Raw genomic sequence first — 24,256 nt, forward strand, 5'->3', positions numbered from 1 at the left:
CTCCTTGGCTAAATATATTCCTAGAGATTTTTTTTTTTTATTGTAAATAGGATTGCCTTCTTGACTTGGTTCTTGGCTAGGTTATTTATATATAGAAATGCTAGTGATTTCTGTACATTGATTTTGCATCCTGAAACTTTACTGAAATTGTTTTTCAAATATAACATCATATTGAGTCCCAGACCTGCTGCAGCTCGAGCTGGGGGAGCAGAGCATGGTGGGGAGGGGAACTGGGCAGGTGACCCAGGAGACAGTGGCACCACAGCCTCTCTTCACCAGGTGGCCCCAGACCCCACTGGACACCCAGTGGGCAAACCAACCTCGCCTCTGGAGGCACCAATCCCTCCCTTCTTCTCTAGATCTCTTTCCATCCTTCTCCCTTTACTGGGCTCTGGACTGCACCCTCTCCTCCCTGCAGGACCAGCCCTTCTCGTCATCCCTCTTCCCCAGGGAGACGCATTGAGCCACTGTTCCCACGTCCTCATCACTGCCCTGGGCACGGTGCCCATCTAATGCCCGTGGTGGGGAGGAAGCACCCCAGTGTCCCTCTGTGATGCCCCTTACTTGGGCCCTGCCCCAGCTGGCATCCAGGCCATGCCTCAGGGAACTCAGGTAGGTGGTGGTCTGTAGAGCAAGGAGGGTGGAGAGGAGAAAGGGGCCTTGGGTGCCTCTGAGATGCTCCTAAGCACCAGAGGGTGCCGAATGACTCTCAGGCAACCTGGGCAGCAGGCATGGTGCCCTCACCTGGTGACTTCAGCTGCTATCTGACCTGCCGGCCCAGCACCCGGGGCCTTCCCCGTCTCCTCCTCCACAGACCCTGGCTGCAGGCCCTGCTCAGGCTGGGGCTGGCCCAGCACCTGGGCATCCTGGTGATCACCTTCAGCAGGGTGGCCTCCTCCGTCACCACCCCCGAGAGTGTGAAGAGGTCTTGCCCATCTTTGGGGGGTTGGCACTGTGTCCTGGAAGCAGCCATTCACTCTAGTGGCTTCCTTTTCCTTATTTTTGGTGCCCTGTGTCACGCTTAGTATGGCTGGCTCTGTTCTCTCCTGTAAGAATGCTCAGCTGGCCTGAGACTCTGGAGAATGCTCCATGGAAGGAAAGGTCTGTGTGTGCTGCTCCTCTGTTCCCCTGCTCCAGCCCTATCCAGAGTCAGGGCAGGAACTGAAAGTTGCCCCTAACTCCCCCTATGATGAAGCCGAGGGGCCCTCAAGAACCTGCTGTTGAGCGTCTGCAGGCTCACCACATGTGCCGCCATAATCTGTCCCCTCTCTGCTGTCGTCTGCTGCATCCAAATCTTCTCTTGGGACCTCATGCATACACTGGCTCCTGAGCCTCAGTCTCAGGCCCCCTGGGGCCTCTGGGCTGCACGTCCTCGCCCTGGCCCCCCTCCTACACTGCTACCCTGCTCCTAGTTGCTAGACCTGGAAGAATTTGTACTGCCTGTGTGCCCACTACCCTACTGTCCCGCAGAGTACACCTGCAGCTCAGAATCAGATACACGGAGCATCACGTGCAATGGCTCCGTGGACAGCCCAGTGCCCTCGCACCCTACTGACTGCCCCCCTTCTTATGAGGCTGTCATGGGGCAATGAGGACACAGCCAGGCCACTCTCTTTGATCCTCAGCTTCATGATGGCTCTTGCAGCTGTGAGCCAGTGGCCTCCACTGTAGATGTGTCTGTGGACAGTGGCCTCTGGTGCTGTGAGCTAAGGGCAACATCCCAGGGGCTCCAGCCTGTCGAAGGACTCGCACCTGCTGGAGCTGCAGGGCTCTGTTTGCTTCTGTTGACTACATGCTCTTCCGCTCTATCCAACATAGCAGCCCGGGCTACTGCCTCAGCCTGGACTGTGGCCTACAGGCCCCTTTGAGGACAGCCCCCTGCCACAACAGCCCCCACAGGCTGCCCACTCCTATTCCTGCTCTGCCCCAGGGGCCCCACCCTCCCTGGGTGCCCCCACAGCTTCCTGCAGCTGCCACCAGCTGGAGGGCTGGCCACCCTGGGTGGGACCCAACTCCCCTGAGCCAAGGAGGAGGGTACCCCCATGGAGGCAGCCGCCCAGGTGTGGCCCATGCCCAGCTGTGATCCCTCCCACCCGAGCCCCTCAGTATCATGTTGAATGAGAGTGCTAAAAGTGGGCATCATTGTCGTATTCCCATTCTTGGGGGGAATGCTTTTAACTTTTCCCTTTAAGTGTGATGTTGGCTGTGAGTTTGTCATATGTGGTCTTTATTATTTTGAGGTATGTTGCTAATATGCCTAGTTTGTTGAGGATCATTATCATGAAAGGGTGCTGAATTGTTTATCGAATGCATTTTCTGCATCTATTGAAATGATGATATGGTTTTCATCCTTAATTCTGTTTATATGATTTATCTCATTTATTGATTTACTTATGTTGAACCGTCCTTGCATCCCTGGTGTAAAACCCACTTCATCATGGTGTATCATCTTTGTAATGTGTTGTGCATTCCATTTTCTAGCATTTTGTTGTGGCTATTTGTGTCTGTGTTCATCAAGGATATTGGTCTGTAGTATTTTTTTGTTGTTATGTCCTTCTCTGGTTTTAGTATTAGGCCTTGTAACTCCAGTAAGGCCTTAGGTAGTTCTGTCATCAAAAAATATATAGGCTAGGCAGGAAGCAGTGACTCACACCTCTAATTCCGGCACTCTAGGAGGCCAAGGTGGGAGGTTCACTTGAGGACAGGAGTTCAAGACCAACCTGGGCAGCATAGCAAGGCCCCATCTCTATAAAAACTAAAAAAAAATAGCCAGGCATGGTTGCTTTCCCCTGTAGTCTCAGGTACTTGGGAGGCTATGGTGGGCGGATTATTTGAGCCCATGAGTTAAAGGTTACAGTGAGCTTTAATGAAGCCACTATACTCCAGCCTGGGCAACAGAGCGAGACACTGTTGCTTAATTAAAAAAAAAAATACTGGTTAGGCTGGGCTCGGTGTCTCATGCCTGCAATCCTAGCATTCTGGGAGGCCGAGGTGGGAGGACCGCTGGAGCCCAGGAGTTTGAGGTTGCAGTGAGCTATGATGATGCCACTGCACTCTACCTGGTGTGACAGAGTGAGACTCTGTCTCAAAAAAAAAAAAAAAAAAAAAAAAATACTGGTTAGCTGAAAAAGGTAGTTTCAGCTACTCAAGAGGCTGAGGTGAGGTGAAATCATGAGTTTGAGTCCAACCTGGGCAGTGTAATGAGACACCCTCTCTAAAAATATGAAATAAATATATGTATATATGTCAGAACAACCTGTTTTCTAATAAATAAAAGCCCAACACCTAAATGGCAGGCCATCATTTTAAGAAACTGAAATAGAGGAGTAAAGGAGACAGTATAGTCAGATTCACTGCTTCAGAAAGACCTTTATTAAAACCCAAAGCTAAAGTTCCTATTCAATAATACCCCATGGGAAGTGGTTGGCTGTTGCATACACAGTGTTTTGTATACAATTCCCTCTCTCAGTATTATGTCTGATCTCTTTATTTTTATTTTTATTTTTGAGACAGAGTCTCTCTTGCCCTGAGTAGAGTGCAGTGGTATCATCATAGCTTACTGCTTGCTCAAACCCCTGGGCTCAAGTGATCCTCCTGCATTAACCTCTCGAGTAGCTGGGACTACAGACACAGACCAAGATGCCTGGCTAATTTTTCTATTTTTAGTAGAGAGAGGGTCTTGCTCTTGCTCAGGCTTGTCTTGAACTCCTGACCTCAAGTGATCCTCCTCCCTCGCCCTCCCAGAGTGCTAGGATTGCAGGCCACACCTGGCCTGATCTCTTTTAATAGAAAATTTTCTTTAATGTCCTAAAATAGAAACTTCCAGCCTCAAAGCCTCAAATTTTATTTATTTAATTTAATTTAATTTTTTTAAGCACACAAGTTCTCCCTCTGTTGCCCAGGTTGGCTCCTATGTTTAGGGCTAAAGCAATCCTCCTGCCTCACCCTCCTGAGTAGGTGGGACAACAGCTGGGCAGCACCACACCCGGCTAAGTTTTTACACAACTAATAGTACCTAAATATTATTTGTGTATTTCTCTCAGATGCATATGATAGGACTTCTAGTTTGTTCTTATCTTCCTCTCATTAGTAACCCCCAATCATTAAATGATTTTTTAATGTTCCTTTTTTGGGCAAACTTCTCCCTAACAGAAAGGCAGATATGGTGAAATGAGCAAGTCATCTCCTTTCATTATAATTAAAATAAATATTAAAAGAAAAGTTGTTTTTTCCCACAGGCTTGCACAGACAGGAAAAATTTATGACTTTATTGTTGTGCAATGATTATTGAGCAGGAAGTCACCATTAAACAGGTACTTGGTCCTCGGTTCCCTATCTTAATCCTGCACAGGTTTGTAGTGGTATTCGTTAACACACAAAAGTCATTGCATGAGTATCCCATCTCTATAAAAAAAATTAAATATGATAGTTCAAGTGACCATAGAAACCCCCCCCCCCTTGGACTCTTCTTCCTTAACATGACACAAACATCATGGCTTAATCTCCCAAACATGATTCTTCCACAGTGCAGTACAGGCTACCCAAAGAGGCAGGCACAACACCACTGGCGTCCCCAATTCTCCTGAAAAATGTGTGCCAATGAGCTCTGCAGTGTTCCTCACTCAAAAAAGAGGAACCTTTCTGTCTGGCCTCCTCCAATGGTAGCCCCAGTCAGGAAAAGCAAGAAAATGGCACTAAGAAGCATGGGAGATGGAGGGAATGCACAGTTCTCAGACAACACTTGAACCTGTGACCTCACTGTGTACACATCAGGTGGGGGCACGGACAGGTTTATCTCTGCTGCAGCAGTTCTCAGCCCAGGGCCAGCACTCGTCATGTGTTAGTTGCAGAACAGTCAGGTCACAATGGCCTAAACTCAACACTCCCTCCCCCAAGACAAAGCAACATGGGTGAAATTAACTGAAATTAACTCAAGGCTGCAGAGCAAAGCCCAGTACAGAAAGGAGAGGCCTCTGGGTCTTGGGGCTTTGCACACTGGCTGGAAGCAGATAGCTTTCTCCCCTTTCTTTCCCACTATGTTAGGTAGGAGGCTGTTTCTTTTTCTTCAGTCAAAACTGTTTTATTACAAGGGTATATAGATAGGTGGACAGCATAAAATTAACCTTTCAAAATATTTTTGTCATTGTGAATTGGTAATGACAGTATCCTTTGAAAAAGAAAAGTCTCAAAATTTAACTTCCCTTGCTAAAGGAGCTAAAGTGCTACACTATTCATTAAGCATTAACTAAAGAACAGCAGGGTAACTACTAAGGTCATAAATATTACAAGAAGCATTAGATTGCTGGAGGACGGAAGAATTTAAACAGAAACACCTTAAATTTTCTCAAGTAGGAAAGCAGTTTCTTTCAGGTAATTCAATAACCTGTGATTTGTTAGAAAATATTCCCCCCACAGGCCTCTGATCTCCCTGTGTAAGCCTAATGCCTAGAAACCGAAACAGCTATTTGCTGTTGCTTGTTTCACAGAAAAACATGAATAGGTCAGATGTGTTTTCTACTCAACCCCAGAGGGAGGAAGGAGAATCTGTGGCAAGCACGGAGATGACGCACCCCTAATTACACAGCAAGTGGGAAGAGAGCAGGATGGGTTTTCCAAACAGGACAGGGTCACAAACTCTTCTGTGTGTATGGTGCGGGGGTGGGGTTTGCAGTTAGGTCCTGGCCCAGGGATCCCTCCATCTTGAAGAAAAAGACAGAAGGAAATGCGACCTGAAGACTGTTAGGGGCTGTGAAAGTGAGTAATTCAAAATCTAAGCTCTTGGAACTCTAAATCATTCATATTTTGAGTCTTAAATCAATGGGACTAGGGGGTCCGAGTCAGTGACTGACAGCTGTAACCTAGAGGGCCCTAACCTTGGGTTCCCTGGCTAGAGATTAGCCTTCTTCCCTGCTTACAGTTTTGTAAAATGCTATAAATGACTAAAGCCAGACAGCGGAGACCAATTCTTGTTCACTGCTGATCTTTATAGATTAACTTCCCTCTTCTCTTCCTCACACAAAGACTTGCATTGTCTTAAAATGGAATGTTGAATACACTCTTGTAAATTGCAAAGGAAATAAAACCAGCTTTAAAGAAAAGAAAATAAGCAGCAGGGAAAAGAAAACAAACTGTTAACTAAATTGTTGTAACTTATACAGCAGCCTTATGTAGAAAATGTTGTACCAAACCAGACCCACCAGGCTTTGAACTTCACCCCGCGCCTGGGCACGCCCCTGCCCCCACGTATCCACTCCCGTCCCCCAAAATGCACCTTCCTTCCCTCTGACCTGGCCCCCTCCAATCTCTGCTTTCTCAGTCCTGAGCCCTAACCCGCAGCCCCTGGCCCATATCAGCTCCCCAGCCCTAGGCCCCAGCGCACCGCAGCCCCTGCCCCAGCCCCGGCTCCACGCGGAGCCCCCACCTCCGCTCCCTCTAGGCTGGGAAGTAGAACCGGTTCTGCCGCTGGGCCCAGCTTGTCGTCTGATCTAGCCGACTCTGCCCCTATCCTGCTCTGCGCCCCCTCCCCACACCCCAAGCCGGCCCCACGGTGCCAATGTGTCCCGCGTAGGGTTCCTCACCCGCCACCACAATCTGGAAGTCTTTTCATGCAGTTAGATTATCTTAAAATTTTCCTTCTCTACTTTATACACAAATACAAGAAGAAATCAGGGGCCCTGCTGGTGTCTTATTCAGACACTGGGATTGCGGGTCTTTGTCCCGTTTAACTGATCCATGTTGGTGAGAAGCAGGTGAGAACCGTGCTGGGCAGCAGAGCCTGAGGCCAGTGGCTCCAAGCTGAGGCCAGTCTGGAGGCTGCAAAGGGAGGGACATGGGGCTCCCCTCGGGCTTCTCGGGCAGCCTGCCCTCCCTGCAAGGGGCCTCCTCCATCTGCTCAGAAAAATCACAGGAGTGTGGATTCTGAGAACCGGGACAGTGTCTTGGTTGTGGCAGGCACAGGGTCGCTGCAGTCAGGCTGTAATTTCTATGTATGGAGGAAATCTGGGAAGGTCAGGCTCAAAGAAAGAACAGTTTGGAGTGTCTCCTGGAGAAATCATTTATGGATTGGACAATTTATTTAGGTCAGAACCTTAAACTTACACAAGATGAAAGTTTCCTGCTGGCGAAAATGAAGGACTTGGAGGGAGCGTTTTCACGTTGCAAGGAGGGGTTAGAGGGGTATGTCATGCTTTATCACAAATTCCCAACACCTGGAGGACATCAGGCCCTCTGTCCTGTTCCAGTGTGGCCTGGCCTGGTCTGGGCTCCCCTCCTCTGAGGCAACCGGATCGCTGCAGTGGACACCGAGTCTGGAATTCCCTGCACACACTTGTTAGGCTCTCCAGGAAGAAGGAACAGGGACAGCCCCTTGAGTGAGTTAGACGCCAGTGCTCCTTCTAGCGAGCTGGCTCAGCTAGGGCTGAAATCCAGATCTACGCTGACCGGGCTGGGAGGGAGCGGAGCCCCAGAAGCTGTGGGTAGAACCCGTCTGCCTGGCTCCGGGCGTCCACGCTCCCATCGCTTCCCCTGTCACTCAGGCTCAAGGGGGCGGGGCCTGGAGCAATATCCAATCAGGGGTGCTGGGGCGGGGCCTGTGCACTGTCAGTTCAAACTGGTCGCGGGAAGGAGGCTGCGACCTTCAGCCTCTCTCCAGTCCTGGGTGGGTGACTCCCGCCGCGCTGGCGGGGCCGTGTTCGTCGCTCCGAGAGGCCCCAGATTCCTCCGCCACGGCTTCTGTCGCGCACTGGTCGCGGGATCCTAGAAAGGACCCCGGGACACCCAGAAGCCGGGAAATGGTGAGTGTGCTGGGTCCGATGTCCCGGGACTGTGGAGAGGGGCTGGTGGGAACCGGCCGAACCGGCTGTGGCGGGACCTGGGCCTCCCCGCGGTCCGCTCCCGAGTCTGCGGACCCGAGTCGCCGCTGGCGCAGCTCAGCCCTGGTTCCCTCCGGCCAGCGGGGTGGGGCTGGGCCGGCAGCCGGGCCCCGGGCGTCCTGTCTGCGAGGCGACCTCGGCCACCTCTCTGGGCGGCTCCGCCTGCAGCCCTGCGTGTCCCCAGATGTGCGGTGGCGGCTGGAGGGTTGTCGGGGGAGGGTCCCGACTCCCCGTGGGGCGGTCGCGTGTGTGTAGGGGTCACGCGTGGGCGGGGCTGCGGCCTGTGGGGTCCCAAGTCCCTTTCTGCTGTTAAAAATTAAACTGAGGCCCTTCTAAAAATTAAAGAGTGATTCGTGAATGAGAAACACCCAGTCATGGTTTGTGATTGGTTAACGGAAAAAAGCAACCTCTCTGAAATAATTTTAAAAAGTTTATTCTGGGCCGGGTGCGGTGGCTCACGCCTGTAATCCTAGCACTCTGGGAGGCCGAGGTGGGAGGATCGTTTGAGCTCAGGAGTTCGAGACCAGCCTGAGCAAGAGCGAGACCCCGTCTCTACTAAAAATAGAAAGAAATCATATGGACAACTAAAAATATATATAGAAAAAATTAGCCGGGCATGGTGGCGCATGCCTGTAGTCCCAGCTACTCGGGAGGCTGAGGCAGGAGGATCCCTTGAGCTCAGGAGTTTGAGGTTGCTGTGAGCTAGGCTGACGCCATGGCACCCGGGCAACAGAGCCAGACTCTGTCTCAAAAAAAAAAAAAAAAAAAAAAAGTTTATTCTGATCCCAATATGAATGAAACAAACCTAGCAAGCCTTGGGTAAGTGGTCCCGAGCCGTTGGGATTACAGTTTGGTTTCATACATTTCAAGAAAACAGGAATTGGAGGTAAAATCCTAAATCAATACTTGCATACTTTGGTTTGGCCTCAAAAGGCGGGACATTTCTAAGGGCGCTGTGAGAGTTGGGGGGAAGAGGCTTAGAAATCAGGGTCAGTTTAGGGATCTTTACTTGGCAATTGGTTGAGTGGTGTTAACCTTTGTCTAAAAATTTAGAGTCACTGGGAAGGAATGCTTAAGATACTGGGGTCTATTATCTGTCATGTGATACCCTTCCAGCAAAAAGAGACCTGTTTAACTAGGTTCTATGGCCTGTAAGGCTGACTTAACCCTTGCCTTGCTTGGCCTTAAGTCTTGTTTATAACTTGGTATCTTATTGCCACACAAAGCCTGTGTTTTGTCAGTCTTGTGATCTCTATTTTAATGTTAAAGTTGGTTAGTTGTGTCTAAACTCGAGAAGAAAGGGGTATAAAAAGGCATGTCTGACCTCCCTTCCCATCAAGGATACAAACTCAATTTTAAGGTTTTTCTGGGGTTCCCTTGGCCAAGGGGTGGTCTGTTCAGTCCCTTGGAGGGTTTAGATTTATTTTTAGCTTACAGGTTGAAGGCAGGCTTTGATAACCTGCAGAAGGCGCCAACCCAGATTAAGTACTCCATTGGTGACAGTTATGTAGTCGCTTTATTTGGACTTGTGAAGCCGAAATAAGCAAAAGGATTAGAGTCCACTTTAAAAGAGTTTATTCAGGCGAAAAGCTGGGAACAGGTATTCCAGAAAACACAGATTCCAGAGATATGGGCTCAGTGGTCCGAAGTTAAAAGTTAAGTTCTTGCTTCTATAGCCAAAAAACCAGGATTACAACGTTTTGTATACAAGGCTGGTTTATGAAGTACAGAAGTTTAATTAGTTACAGATTGTCTTTTTTGCCTACAATTCAGTTTTCTGGCTGCTCAGCCTCAGGCACTGCCTTGGTGTGAGCCACCCTGGGCTCCATTTGCAGGGTCGGGGGGTCCCAAGTTTGGGAATGTGCTGACCTGTGGGAGTGTGGGGTCCCCTGTGAACAGGGGTGATGCAGGCTGCCTGCCTGAGCTGCTTGACGGCCTCTTCTTAATTTTAATGAAGTTGAATTTGTCAATATTTTCTATTGGGGCCTACTTTACTTTCTTAGAGACAAAAACATTCCCGACTGTGAACTCACACAATTTGCTTGTAACTTTTAGAAGTGTTCTGCTTTTTTCTTACACAGATGGTTTCCTTTTTTGTGATTTGGCTTGTCTTGTCGTCTCTCTTAGGAGAGTTGCTATAACCTGTAGCTTTACCCTGACCGAGCTGCAGGGGATTTGGTTGTGCATATTTGCAATATGGCTTTCAGGGAGACTTCTTATCTTTAAATTTTTTTAGAGCTGGGATCTGGCTATATTGCTCAGGCTGGCCTTGAACTCCCAGCCTCATGAGCTCTCACCTCACCTTGCTGAGTAGCTGGGACAACAGGCCCACAACACCTGGAGTAGTTTTGCTTCATTTCAATGAAAAACAAGAGAAACCTGTTTGTGGATTTTATGGAATTTAATATAACACTAGATCTATCTCACAGAGGTTATCAGGGGCTATGCAGTCTCCTTTCTAAGGACATATGACATCGTTCCCTTCATTGCATTGATGTCTTTCCACATATACTTCTTGCATTATAATCATTTTATATCCTTTCACTGCCCTTTTTGGGACTTTAAGAAAATTAGTTTTAGAAATTACCTTAGAAATTACCTTAATAGGCTATGTTATCTTTTAAAAATGATTCAATATGTTACTAGTCATTCGAAATGCACTGAGATTTAATTTATGTATAGGGTTTGCATTCTAGAAACTTTCTAAAAACATTACATACGGAGAAAATGCATAAAACAATTGCACAATGAACAGAAATATTGCTGGAACCAGGATTGTGAAAGATAATTTCCTCACTTTTCTTCTTAGTTTTACAAACTGTGTATACATGCTTATGTCAGTGTATTTTGTTTTTGTGTATTTTTTATGCAAATGATATGTGTGATATTGTATGTCAGTTTGGTTTTTTGTGGTTTTTTTTTTTCTCAGCGATGCATCTTCCATAGAATGGTAGTTAATTCACTTTTTTATTGAATAGACCTTATTATTTAGAGCAGGGGGGATTTGACCCAAAAATTGAGCAGAGTTTCCACCTTGTCCTTCCCAGCTCGTAGTTTTCCCTATTTTTTTTTTTTTAACATCTTGACTTTCTGCAGTGTGTGAGATAGCTGGCGAAGCAATATATTACATTTTTGATGATGGTGAGAATTCTTGAACTAATACTACATTATTAACTAAAGCCAGTCTTTTACATTAGGGTTCACTCTGGGTGATCTATAATTCTGTAGGTTTTGACAAGTACGTGTGTCATGTGTCCGTCCCCAGGGTCTTACACGAAGACTTTCACTGCCCCAAATTCCCCTGTACTCCACCGAGTCATCACCCTCCACTCCCTCTAATCCTCCACTCCGCCTTCCCTGGTTGACACTTGTTACTGCCTCTGGAGTTTTGCTTTTCTGTAAGTAGCCATTTCAGACTTGCTTCTTTCAGGTAACAATATATGTTTAAAGTTTCTCCGTGGCCTTATGGCTTAATAGCTCATTTCTCTTCATCCCTGAATAATATTCCACTGGGTGGGTGTACCACAGTTTATCTAATCTCTTATGAATATTGACCTGGGTGTGGTGACTCCTACTTCTAGTCCCAGCTACTCAGGGAGGATTGCTTAAGGCCATGATTTTGAGGCCACTGCAAGTGATATATGGAGACACCCTGTCTCTTAATTAAAAAACAAACTGAAGAAGAAAGGCTTATCTTGATTGATTCTCGTTTTTGACAGTTATGGATGAGACTGCTAAAAGTATTCATGTGAAGACTTTTGTGGGGACATCGGTTTTAAACTCATGTGGGACAATACCTAGGCGTGTGATTGCTGAATCCTGTTAAGACCATGCACACCTTCCTAAGCATGTCAGCCTGTCTTCCCAAGTCCCTGTAATGTTTTCCATTCACATCAGCCGTCAATGAGAGTCCCTGTCGCTTCACGTTTCCCCCAGTGTTGGGTGGGGTCAGTGTTTTAGATTTTAGCCACTGTACCAGGTATTTGGTGATACCTCATTATGATTTTCATTTGCTCTTTTCTAGTGACATGTGATGTAGAGCCTCCTGTTATATGTTTGTTTTCTGTATGTATGTCGTCTTAGCTGAGGTGTATTTCCAGAGCTTTTGTTTTCTTTTTAACTGGTTGGTTGTTTTCTTGAGTTTTAGGAGTTCTTTGTATATTTTCAGTAGTAGTCCTTTATCAGATAGATGTTTTGCAGATATTTTGTCCCAGTCTCCAGCCTATCTTTCATTCTGTTAACAGTGTCTTTTGCAAAACAGTTTCAATTTGACTGAAGTCCAATTTATCCATTTTCTCATGCACAGATCTTGCTGTTGGTGTTATGTGTGAAATCTTCTTTCTTGCCAAGTCCAAGGTGGTCTTGATTTTCACCTGTGTTATCCTCTAGAAGTTTTGAATTTTGCATTTCCTATCTAGGTTAATGATCCATTTTTTTTTTTTTAGTTTAGCTAAAGAAAGTTAAGTCTATGCTTAATTCATTTCTTTCTTTCTTTCTTTTTTTTTTTTTTTTGAGACATAGTCTTGCTTTGTTGCCCGGGCTAGAGTGAGTGCCGTGGCATCAGCCTAGCTCACAGCAACCTCAAACTCCTGGGCTTAAGCGATCCTACTGCCTCAACCTCCCGAGTAGCTGGGACTACAGGCATGCGCCACCATGCCTGGCTAATTTTTTTCTATATATATTTTAGTTGGCCAGATAATTTCTTTCTATTTTTAGTAGAGACGGGGTCTTGCTCTTGGTTCAGGCTGGTCTTGAACTCCTGACCTCGAGCGATCCACCCTCCTCGGCCTCCCAGAGTGCTAGGATTACAGGCGTGAGCTACCGCGCCCGGCCTCTTAATTCATTTCTTTACACGTTAGTCAAGCTGTTCTGTTACCATTTGTTGAAAAGACTACACTATCTCCATTGAATCACCTTGGCTCCTTTGTGAATGATGAGATTACTATATGTGTGTGGGATTATTTCTGCATTCTCCATTGTGTTCTATTGATCTATTTGTGCATTCTTTTCAAAATACCAGATAGGAAGTCTTGTAGTCAGCCTGTTTTCTTAAGTGACCAGATTGGGTCTTTTGTGTTTCTCTGTCTCTGTTTATATATCTATATGTGCAGTGACAAAGCCTATTTGTCTGTTGGGTGCCATATGTGTATGCCCTATAAGTCTGGAAGGTTTTTATTTTCTGGCCTGGTTGAACTAGTAGAAATTCCCTTCCCAAGTTGAATAGAAGAAGTAAGAGGAGACATCCTTGTCTTATGTCTCATCTTTGGGAGAAAGTGCTAGTCTTCCACCTTCAAGTGCGATGGTAACTTTACATTTTTTATGCGTGCTTTATGATCGATTGAGGAAGTTCCCTTGTATTTCTTAGTTTCTTGAGTATTCCAGTCACAAAAGGCTGTTGAGATTTGTCACCTTTTTTACCTCCTTTTCTACATCTATTAGGATGATCTTCTATTTTGTTTGTTTGTTTTGCTGACAGAGTCTTGCTCTGTTGCCCAGGCTAAAGTGCAGTGGCATTAACATACCTCACTGCAGCCTCGAACTCCTGAGTCAAGCGATCCTCCTGCCTACGTCTCCCGAGGAGCTGGAACTACAGGTGTGTGCCACCACGCCCAGCTAATTTTTCTATTTTTTGTCTAGGTGGGGTCTCACTGTGTTGCTCAGGCTGGTCTCAAACTCCTAGCTTCAAGCAATCCTCTCACCTTGGCATCCAAAGTGCTGAGGAGGCTGACTCAGATTTGGTCAAGGAGGGAGTCCTTGAACCCCAGCCTAGTTCTTCCCAGGGCTGACAATAAATCCCTAAATTAGTTAATTAATTAATTTATTTTATTTTTTTGGAGACAGAGTCTGGCTCTGTTGCCCGGACTAGAGTGCCGTGGCGTCAGCCTAGCTCACGGCAACCTCAAACTCTTGGGCTCAAGCAATCCTTCTGCCTGAGCCTCCCAAGGAGATGGGACTGCAGGCATGCGCCACCATGCCCAGCTAATTTTTTCTATATATATTTTTAGTTGTCCAGATAATTTCTTTCTATTTTTTAGTAGAGACGGGATCTCGCTCTTGCTCAGGCTGGTCTCGAACTCCTGGCCTCAAGCGATCCTCCCGCCTCGGCCTCCCAGAGTGCTAGGATTACAGGCATGACCCACCGTGCCCAGCCGAAATCCCTAAAATTCTGGTTCCAATCCTCACATTCCAAGATGCCAACTTCTTCTCTCCAATTGTCATCATTGTCAACTATGTGTCCCCCATGCTACATTTGAAACAATTGCAGTATTGTTTATCATATTTTCAAAGAGCAGTAAATGGCTGTATTTTAAAATTTTTATCATTTGTCTATCTGAATATTTTTCATGAGAGGAAAGCACTTGAGTATCTACCTGAAGCTACAATGTGTAAAATACTTGTACGTAATAATTTGTGATGTTGACCAATGTTTAGACAGAAACAAAATTATTAGGCCGGATGCAGTGGCTCACGCCTGTAATCCTAGCACTCTGGGAGGCCGAGGCGGGAGGATCGCTCGAGGTCAGGAGTTCGAGACCAGCCTGAGCAACAGCAAGACCCCGTCTCTACTAAAAATAGAAAAAAATTATCTGGCCAACTAAAAAATATATATAGAGAAAAAATTAGCGGGGCATGGTGGTGCATGCCTGTAGTCCCAGCTACTCGGGAGGCTGAGGCAGTAGGATCGCTTAAGCCCAGGAGTTTGAGGTTGCTGTGAGCTAGGCTGACGCCACGGCACTCAATCTAGCCAGGGCAACAGAGCAAGACTCTGTCTCAAAAAAAAAAAAAAAAAAGGAAGGAAGGAAGGAAGGAAGGAAAGAAAATAAATTATTAAATGAGTCCTAATGTCACTGAACATAGGCCTGGTTCTTTGCCTCATGAAAGCAGTTCATTTGGATTGTTGTCTTCTCTTCAGTCTGAAAATGAGGCTTTAGTTAACTTGAGTTTGATGTTAGATACCCAGGAGCCACAGCCCTGTGACTTAATAGCACAAGGGTTAGTTAACATATTTGATATAGCTTTGATTTGATCTTGGTTTGTCAAAGATGTTAAAAGGCTGAAAACATCTGATCAAAACAGAATCACAGGTCATTGTAAAATAGCAGTAATTCACTTAACCAAGAGTGATAATCAAGACTTTAAAGGCAATGCAGAAAATTACAGGGATTTAAAAACCATCACTTTTTAAAGCTCAAATTTCTACAAGTAATCAAAAACCTAATGAAGATAAGATAAGAGGCCAGGCAAGATGGCTCACGCCTGTAATCCTAGCACCCTGGGAAGCCGAGGCCGGAGAGAGACCAGCCTGAGCAAGAGTAAGACCCCATCTCTACAAAAAATAGAAAAATTAGCCAGATGTGTTGATGCATGCCTGTAGTCCCAGCTATTTGGGAGGCTGAGGCAGGAGGATCGCTTGAGCCCAGGAGCTTGAGGTTGCAGTGAGGTATGATGATGCCACTATACTCTAGACTGGGTGGCAGAGCGAGACCTTGTCTCAAAAAAAGAAAAAAAAAAAAAAAAGAAGAAGATAACATAGGGATTATTCTAAAACATAGTCTTTGTTTCTTAGGCCAGTTACCAAAAGGTAAAGAGAAACCTTCTGCAGTGTGATTTTTTTTTTTTTTTTCTTACAGGAAACTTGGAAGTCAAACCTGGTGAAAAGGGTACTTGAATTAATCAGACATAAGAATACTGTGTCCAGGGTGATGAGTCAACATTATGTTCTAAAGGAAATAAGAAACTAGAAAACTAGTACCTTGAGAAGGGGGATATGAGACTCTTAGTAACAGACCAAAAAGCTTTCTGTGACCATATTAAATAATTCAGACATACCAAGAAAAGCCAAGTATAGAATTACGTTGTGCTGGAGAAAAACACTGCTTTTCTAAACCTTTAAAGTAAAACATTTTTGGGTCAGGCCACAACAACAGACTTAGAACCAGAGGAGAAACAGGAACCAATGAAAAGTTGAAGGTGAGAATTAACATTTCACCTTCAGCCTTCTCAAGGGGAGAAAAAGCTGAAAGCAGTGAGACATGGCATAAGTTGAACTTCTGGGATATAAATCTTGAGAAGTTTCAAAAGCAGCAGTTTATAGAATTAGAATCAAACTTTTTTTGCAATATTATTAGAAGCAAATCAGTATTTTAAGAAAACCTTGTTGTTTTAACCAAAAAATTTCCTTTTTACCTATAGCCAACTAGATCACATATACAGTTTATGATTTTCTGGTTTTTTCTGAGACAGAGTCTGGCTCTGTTGCTGGGGCTAGAGTGCCGTGGCGTCAGCCCAGCTCACAGCAACCTCAAACTCCTGGGCTCCAGCAATCCTTTTGCCACAGCCTCCGGAATAGCTGGGACTACTGGCATGCGCCACCATGCCCGGCTAATTTTTTTCTATATAGATGTTTAGTTGTCCGGTTAATTTCTTTCTATTTTTAGTAGAGACGGGGTCTCACTCTTGCTCAGGCTGGTCTGCAATGCCTGAGCTCAAATGATCCTCCTGCCTCGGCCTCCCAGAGTACTAGGATTACAGGCGTGAGCCACCATGCCCGGCCAAATTATGAATTTTTTATGAGCCTTATGATAACTTACACAGACCATCCAATTTTCCCTTTCTTAAATAACCATTTTATTTTAGGAAAAAAATGGTTAGGCAAGATCCTTTCTCATATGTGATTATTCTCTTTTCTATTTAACCTTTTTTACCAAAAATAAATTTTTATATCCATAAATTTCTACACATCTTTTTCCTGCTTCACTGGTTCCTTTTTATCTTGTTTTTATTTTCTTTCTAAATCTGTATTTTGAATCAACCTTTAAATAACCTTCAAATTAGACAAAATTATTCTTTTAAATAAAGAACATCTTTTTCTTTATAAAAAGTATATCTTATGTAATTATTTTTGGCTCATTGTATGTATAAAAGCATGCACATTAACCAGGAATTTTAACTCTGAGTAATATAAACCTTAACAAAAACCCAGGAAGCAAGAAATCTTGAATTGTCTGTCATAAGCATTTATCACACATATATTTACCTAATTTATTTATTTTAGCAATTTATGTAGATTCTAGTTGTCATTTCAAGTTATTTTGCTGTTAACCATTTTTATAGCCTGTGAATATTAGATATACAATATGATTAACTGTGCCTTCAATGAAGTCATTTAATATATAAACAAATGGAATATCTAAACACAATTTGGGAAAAGGAAAAGAATTTCAAAACACAGACCAATAAACAATCAAATTATAGTTTTAATTGCTACTTTTAAACTTTAAAAACCTACCAAGAAAACATACATAAGTATTCTAGTAAGACTTGCTATTCTGAATAACGTAACATGTTTTCTAAGTTCTACAAATATAGAAGTTTTTCAACACATTTTATTTAGATATTAACTAATTATCTCTATTTCAAATACCAACATCCCAAAATAAAATTTATTGACATGACATAACCCAACTGTAGAATGAGTAAACCCTTCAACACCAATCCTTAGCATCTCATGACAACAGAAAGTCAAAACGTGATTTACATAGGATCAAGATCAAACTGTTTTAAAGATAATCTGACCTGGTCTGAAGACATTTTCCAACTTAAATGCAAATTTGAGTACATGTAATACTTTCAAAGAGTAAGACCATTTTGAGATTCTCTTTGGATTCTAAAAATAACCATTTTGTTTATTTTAAAATTTATTACTATACAAAAATTAAAAGTTCAGGGATTTTTTTCAAATTTTTAAAGACAAAGGCCTTTGCTGTGGCAATACAATGTACATATATCAAGCAACCTTGCAACCTACACTCACAAAACAAATCAAGAGTGAGCAAGACCAAAGGGAAAACTAAAGCCTCCCAATTTCATTTCAGTTCTCAGAACCCCAGCTCCTAAGGGCAGCTTTAAATCCCTACTAGTACTATTAATATCAGATGATAGAGTGAGTCTGAACCAGATTTTATGTACATCTTTCCACAGACAATAAAGTCAATGGAAGAAATTTTATCTACAACTAGGATTAAGAGACCAAGACCAAAATACCTTTGACTATAAGTTTCTGTTTTTGTGAACCTACTTACGTGACGTTTTACTTATTCTAATTTACTGACCTTTATTTTTGTTTAGCCATGCCTACATTATTACCTAAGGAAGCACCTTAAAGACATGGATATTTTTGTTCATAACTCAGGAGATTTAGCTGTTATCATTATGCCAATAATATTAAATTAGTTTTATCAGAAATTGTACAAACACAGATCATTTTGTTTTGGCTGGGTTTATAGTTTTGTAACCTTTGTATGAACCCCTGACATATTAAAACATCTAGGAGGGACAAGTCATAAAAATGACCACTAAACTCAGGCAAAATTTTATGCTGACAGTTTGAGATATTTTTATTTTTTTAATAAATAATTTTAAAACTATATTTATTAAAGATTATTAAGGTCATAAGAACTTAAAAAGCATTTAGATTTGTTTACTTAATTTATGAGCAAGCATTTATTTATAAGCCAATTTGGTACTATGTAGACACCACATATAATACATATACATACACATAAATATATCTAAAGTTCTTTTCCCTTTTTTATTTTCAGTTTCAAATGAGCTTTTCAGTGTTTATATTAATCTCTAAGTAGCCTTGAATTAGCAGTTTTATCTCAACACTGATAGCTTAGCAACTGTAGATTCAAAGTAGAAAAGAAAATAGAATAACATACTCCTTTTTTTTTTTTTTTTTGAGACAGAGTCTGGCTCTGTTGCCCGGGCTAGAGTGCCGTGGCGTCAGCCTAGCTCACAGCAACCTCAGACTCCTGGGCTCAAGCGATCCTTCTGCCTCAGCCTCCCGAGTAGCTGGGACTACAGACATGTGCCACCATGCCCGGCCAATTTTTTTCTATATATGTTTTTAGTTTTTTGACTAATTTCTTTCTATTTTTAGTAGAGATGGGGTCTCGCTCTTGCTCAGGCTGGTCTCAAACTCCTGAGCTCGAGCGATCCTCCCCCCTCGGCCTCCCAGAGTGCTAGGATTACAGGCGTGAGCCACCGCGCCTGGCCCCATACTCTACATTTTAACTGTATTGTGGCAGAGTGATCACTCGACCTCTGAATTTTCATTGATATAATGTGGCCATCAGTTTAAACGTGTACACAAGAACAGGCCATAATATGTAACTAGCAGGAGTCCTAGAAAACTTGGCATCACTTTGACCTTTCTCATAGCACATTTACATGCCGCACACCAGTAAATACAAGAAGTTTCAAACAGAAGCCCAGAGAACACCAAATCAGACAAGTGCAAATGAACTGGTTCACAAATCGGGTTAAAGTCCAAAAACTATTCCCCCGACCAACAGGGTACCCCAAAAGAAATAAGAACAGAGAGTGGCTTAGTCTGAGGAAAAACCCCAAATGGAAGGGAAGGGAGTTCCCAGTTGTATACATGGGAGCGACTTCCCTACAAATTCCAAATTGAGTCTGTCGGTTTCCTTTCACCAATAAAGCACTGCAGACAGCTGATTCTGTGAAGGGGACGGAAAGGAGAATTAGCCCAAGATGAAAAGATTCTTGGGAGCTGCTGGGACATCCGTGGGTTCCCATCCTGCAGGTCAGGCAGCCATGAGCAGCTGGTGCGGACAGGCGACTGTTCCCTGCTGCAGCCAGCTTCCCTGTCCCTAGTAAATCAGGTGAGCTACGACCATCCAAAACACACAGTCTCACTTTGCGGATCCAGAAATTTGTAACCCAGTGCAGAATCAGCTGCTCATCACCCGAAAGCCAAACATGAGAGGAGGGTTGGTGAAAGGAAAAGCACCTTTTATTCAAGAGCTGGCAACCTGGGAAGATGATGGACTGATGTTGCAAAAGCTGGGTCAGGTTTCTCAGGCTGACTAGAGGGCTTATAAAGGGAACAGAGGCCTGGCAGGGGCTGGCTATGTGCAGGTCAGTATGTCTTGTTGTGGTGGTTAACGCAATAGAATTGAAGGTTAACTGCTCAGCATTTTGCTCCAGCGGGGAGGGGAGGAGTCCCACAACATTGGTTCTATAGTTAGTTGCTCAAGGCCAGTTTCTGGACTTACTAAGCAAGCACACAATTAGGCTTTGCAAAAGAAAGAATTACTAGTTAGCATTAAGATGGAGCTACCCTTACTGTTACACTTTGAACAGTGTGATTGGTTCCAAGATAAGACATCCTTGATTTTTATTTTTTTGTAGTTGTCATGGGTGTTATTTATGTGTTCTTCTCATTAAGACCTTGCCAGAGACGTGATTTGTCAATATTTTCTGCACTTTCATGGCTTGCCTTTTTCCCTCTGTCCATACTATACTCTGATGCACAAACATTTTTCAACATTATTTGTTTTGTTTTTTTTCTTTCACGAGACTTAATATCACTCTGATGCCCAGGCTGGAGTGCAGTGGTTTTACCATAGCTCACTGCAGCCTTGAACTCTTGGGACTCAAGTGATTCTCCTGCCTCAGCCTCCCCAGTAGCGGGCAATACAGGTGTGCATCACCATGCCTGGATAATCTTAAGGCTGGGCCTGATGCAATTTTTACCTTCTCTCCATTTGGCCCTCAGCAATTCATCAATTAAAATTTAGGTTTTCTAACCTCGGTACTGTTTCCCACAAAAGGTTCTACTCATGGGATTCTGTCTCAGTTAAGTTATGACTCTTCTCAGTTGGGTAGGAGAGTCCCATCCAAAATACCAAGCAAGGTTTAACTTTGTAACAAGCATTTTTTTTCTTTTCTTTTCTTGTTTTTAAATGTCTATGTCCTAATCTTGAGAAACTAGCATTTTCAAGAATACAGTCTCAGGATTGCTAATGCTAACATTTTTCTGCACGCTAATTAGTGAGACTTTGTTATAACATGTGCTGCAGATTCATTGTACAAAGAGGCATTAGGGGTGACCTGGGGAGCACATCTTTCTCCCTGGATTCACCAATAAGACATGACTTCCTGTTCACTGTTGCTTTACCCAGCAGTTATATACTAGCACCAGAATTGCAGTATGAGAGGACACGGGTATAGAAAGAGATTAACAGTCTGAGAAAATCATGGAATAAATGCTTAGAGTCACCACCATCATGTAAACTTCTTACCAATAGAGTATATGTCCCCAATGCTGTCAGTCTCCACTATCTTCTACACATATGGGATGTTTCAGGACTCAGTGGCCTTTGAGGATGTGGCTGTCAACTTCACCCTGGAGGAGTGGGCTTTGCTGGATCCTTCCCAGAAGAATCTGTACAGAGATGTAATGCAGGAAACCCTGAAGAACCTGGCCTCTGTAGGTAAGGGTGATGATACTCCTTCACTCAGTGAATTAGAGAACAAGAGTTTCTTGTTTATCAATGCTGTTTTGTGATTTGGAATATGACATGAAATACTTTGAATAAATCAGGCATTGTTGCAGTGTACCATGAACATAAAATCTAATAATTTTTTCATAATTTTATAATAATTCATGACTTTTTTTCTGGGTCTGCAATTTAGGGACAAAATGGAAAGACCAGAACATTGAAGATCAGTACAAAAATCCCAGGAGAAATCTAAGGTAATTTGCACTCACAGGACAAAGCAATGTCTTTAAAGAAAATTTTAGATTATCAGAAAATGTTAAAAACATGCACACAAAACAAATAACCCCAGGGTCAAATTATTTTATTCTCAGAAAATTTTCTCTAAAAATGCATACTTAAATGTGACAAAGATGTTTAATGTCTGAATTTATTTGATAATACTATGCAACCCCATATGATTATTATTTTTTGATAATAAGTATGGCTAGGCCATCTTGCAGAGCTTATTGTCCATTCATGTTCAGATAATCCAGAAAGAGAAGAAAGCCTATGCTGTCCTTGATAATGTTAAAAATGCAAGTGCCACTTATTAACAAATGCAAAATCGTTTATAAATAAACCAGTAATAATGTGCTTCTCATTCTGTACAGAAGTCTTATGGGAAAGAGACGCATTGAAAATCAACAAAGTAGTCAGTATGGAGAAAGCTTCGGCCAGGTTCCAGATCATATCCTAAACAAGAAAACTCCCGGAGTAAAACCTTGTGAAAAGAGTGTGTGTGGAGAAGTCTCCACTGGTCATTCATCTTTGAATACGCACATCAGAGCTGACCCTGGACACAAACCGTATGAGTATCAGAAATATAGGAAAAAGCCACACACACATAAGCAACGTGAGAAAGCCTTCAGTTATCGCTACTCCTTTCGAACACGTGAAGGGCCTCCCACTGGGGAGAAACCCTATGATTGTAAGGAATGTGGACAAACCTTCGTTTCTCTCATAGACTTTCGAAGACACATGGTAAAGCATAGTGGAGACGGACCTCATAAATGTAAGTTTTGTGGAAAACACTTTGCTTCTCTCAGTTTATATCTTATACATGAAATAATTCACACTGGAGAGAAACCATATAAATGTAAACAATGTGGTAAAGCTTTCGGTTGGTACAGTTCTGTTCGAGCACATGAAAGAACTCACACTGGAGAGAAGCCCTATCAATGTAAGCAATGTGGGAAAGAATTCATTCATTACAGTTCCTTTCATAGACATGAAAGGATTCACACAGGACAGAAGCCGTATGGATGTAAGGAATGTAGGAAAGCCTTCAACTGTCCTAGTTCCCTTCGCAGTCATGAAATGACTCACACTGGAGAAAAACCCTATGAATGTAAGGAATGTGGGAAAGCATTTACTCATCGTGTAAGCTTTGAATGTCACATGAGAATACACACTGGAGATAGACCTTATAAGTGTCAGCTATGTGGGAAAGCCTTTTATTCTCTACGATCATTACAAAAGCATGACAGAACTCACACTGGAGAGAAACCCTATGAATGCAAGCAATGTGGGAAAGCCTTCAGCTGTTCCACTTCCTTTCGGATACATGAAAGGACGCACACTGGAGAGAAACCCTATGAGTGTCAGCACTGTGGGAAAGCCTTCAGCTGTTCCAAGTACATTCGAATACATGAAAGGATGCACACTGGAGAGAAACCCTATGAATGTCAGCACTGTGGGAAAGCCTTCCATTATGTCAGTTCCTTTCGTAGACATGAAAGGGCTCACACTGAAGGGAAACCCTATAAATGTAAGTATTGTGATAAAGCCTTTACATCTTCAACAAACTTTCGAATACATGAAATAATTCACACTGGAGAGAAACCCTATGAATGTAAGGAATGTGGAAAAACCTTCATTCGTTCTAGTTCCTGTCAAAAACACGAAAGAACTCATACTATTAATATATGAGAAAATCCAGTTAACATAAGGAATTAGGAAAACATTCAGTTGCCCAGTTCCTTTTTTTTTTTTGGAGACAGAGTCTTGCTCTGTTGCCCTGGGTAGAGTGGTGCAGTGGTGTCAATCACAGCTCACTGCAGCCTCAAATCCAAGGCTCAAGCAATCCTCTTGCCTCAGCCTCCCAAGTATCTGGGACTGTCAGAGTGTACCATGACACCTGGCTAATTTTTCTATTTTTTTGTAGAGATGGGGTCCCATTCTTGCTCAAGCTGGTCTCAAAGTCCTGAGCTCAAGCAATCCTCCCACCTTGGCCTCCCAGAGTGCTAGGATTACAGGCGTGAGCCACTGCACCCGGCTGTCCCAGTTCCTTTCAAGCACAGCAGAGAAGAGTAGAGAAAGACCTCATGACATAGTTTACTTTTCAGTTGGGAAAAGAGATGATCTGTGATAGGACAATAAAAGCTAGAGTTGGAGTTGAATGATTGATTCCATGATGCAATTCAACAATAGCTCATCTTACATGAGGAAGGCATTAATCACATTTTAGTCACCATACTGGGTGACAGCCAGGTTAATATGGGTTGTGTGGACACTTGCTTGCAGCCCAGTTTCTCGATTCCTTGCCTTGGCAATCAAGAGTATCTTCAAAATCACTTGACTTTTATTTGCTCAGAGGTGTAGGTTTCCAGAGATGTCCCCAGAAACCTCACATTAAAGACTTATTTGTGGTAAAAAAATGAAATTGAGCTGAAATGAACAAAGGAAAAAAATTGTTTTAAGACTAACAAATGAATCTGCAGTTTGGTTTCCTTTCAGGTATATTAATGTCTTTACCAGCAAGCTAATTTAGACTGTCACAGCTGTGAATATTCTCTCATGCCTTACTCCCCTACTCAATAGATTGAATTTACGTTAAGGGTGTGATTTGTATTGGAGGCATCTTTGTTCTACTGGTAGTGACTCTGGTTCAGCATCACAGCTATAATGCCACCAACAAAACCAACTAGATGGGAACTTGTTTCTCTTCTGCATTGTGTAGTGACCGGTCTCACCCAGAACTTTCATGTGGGAATAAGCACCGTCATTTTATCAGGAATTTTAGAATGTGTCCTG

General features: G+C 43.4%; 1 protein-coding gene and 1 pseudogene across 2 annotated transcripts; both read left to right on the forward strand.

The window, feature by feature from the left end:
* The first annotated feature begins 731 nt into the window (after positions 1-731).
* Positions 732-2,121, forward strand: LOC138380293 (protein ENTREP3 pseudogene; annotated as a pseudogene).
* A 5,566-nt stretch (positions 2,122-7,687) lies between these two features.
* Positions 7,688-24,029, forward strand: LOC138380292 (zinc finger protein 491-like). 2 transcript variants are annotated; one of them, XM_069464952.1, is made up of 4 exons: positions 7,688-7,793; positions 21,049-21,175; positions 21,378-21,438; positions 21,835-24,029. In XM_069464952.1, exons 1-4 carry the CDS (start codon positions 7,791-7,793, stop codon positions 23,150-23,152), a joined length of 1,509 nt encoding a protein of 502 aa, XP_069321053.1. In that variant the 5' UTR covers positions 7,688-7,790; the 3' UTR covers positions 23,153-24,029. The 2 variants fall into 2 exon arrangements, with proteins under 2 accessions (XP_069321053.1, XP_069321052.1); XM_069464951.1 differs by lacking the exon at positions 7,688-7,793 and having other exon boundaries at positions 20,880-21,175.
* Positions 24,030-24,256: the final 227 nt, after the last annotated feature.

The sequence above is a fragment of the Eulemur rufifrons genome, unplaced genomic scaffold (genome assembly GCF_041146395.1).
Source record: "Eulemur rufifrons isolate Redbay unplaced genomic scaffold, OSU_ERuf_1 scaffold_349, whole genome shotgun sequence".
NCBI lineage: Eukaryota > Metazoa > Chordata > Mammalia > Primates > Lemuridae > Eulemur > Eulemur rufifrons.

Bases quoted from the DNA above. Each gene is read 5' to 3' on its own strand.
- LOC138380292 (XM_069464951.1), top strand. From the start codon at position 20,995: ATGTCCCCAATGCTGTCAGTCTCCACTATCTTCTACACATATGGGATG. The intron at 21,176-21,377 runs GTAAGGGTGATG...TCTGCAATTTAG, and splicing joins GAAGAACCTGGCCTCTGTAG to GGACAAAATGGAAAGACCAG. The intron at 21,439-21,834 runs GTAATTTGCACT...CATTCTGTACAG, and splicing joins AATCCCAGGAGAAATCTAAG to AAGTCTTATGGGAAAGAGAC.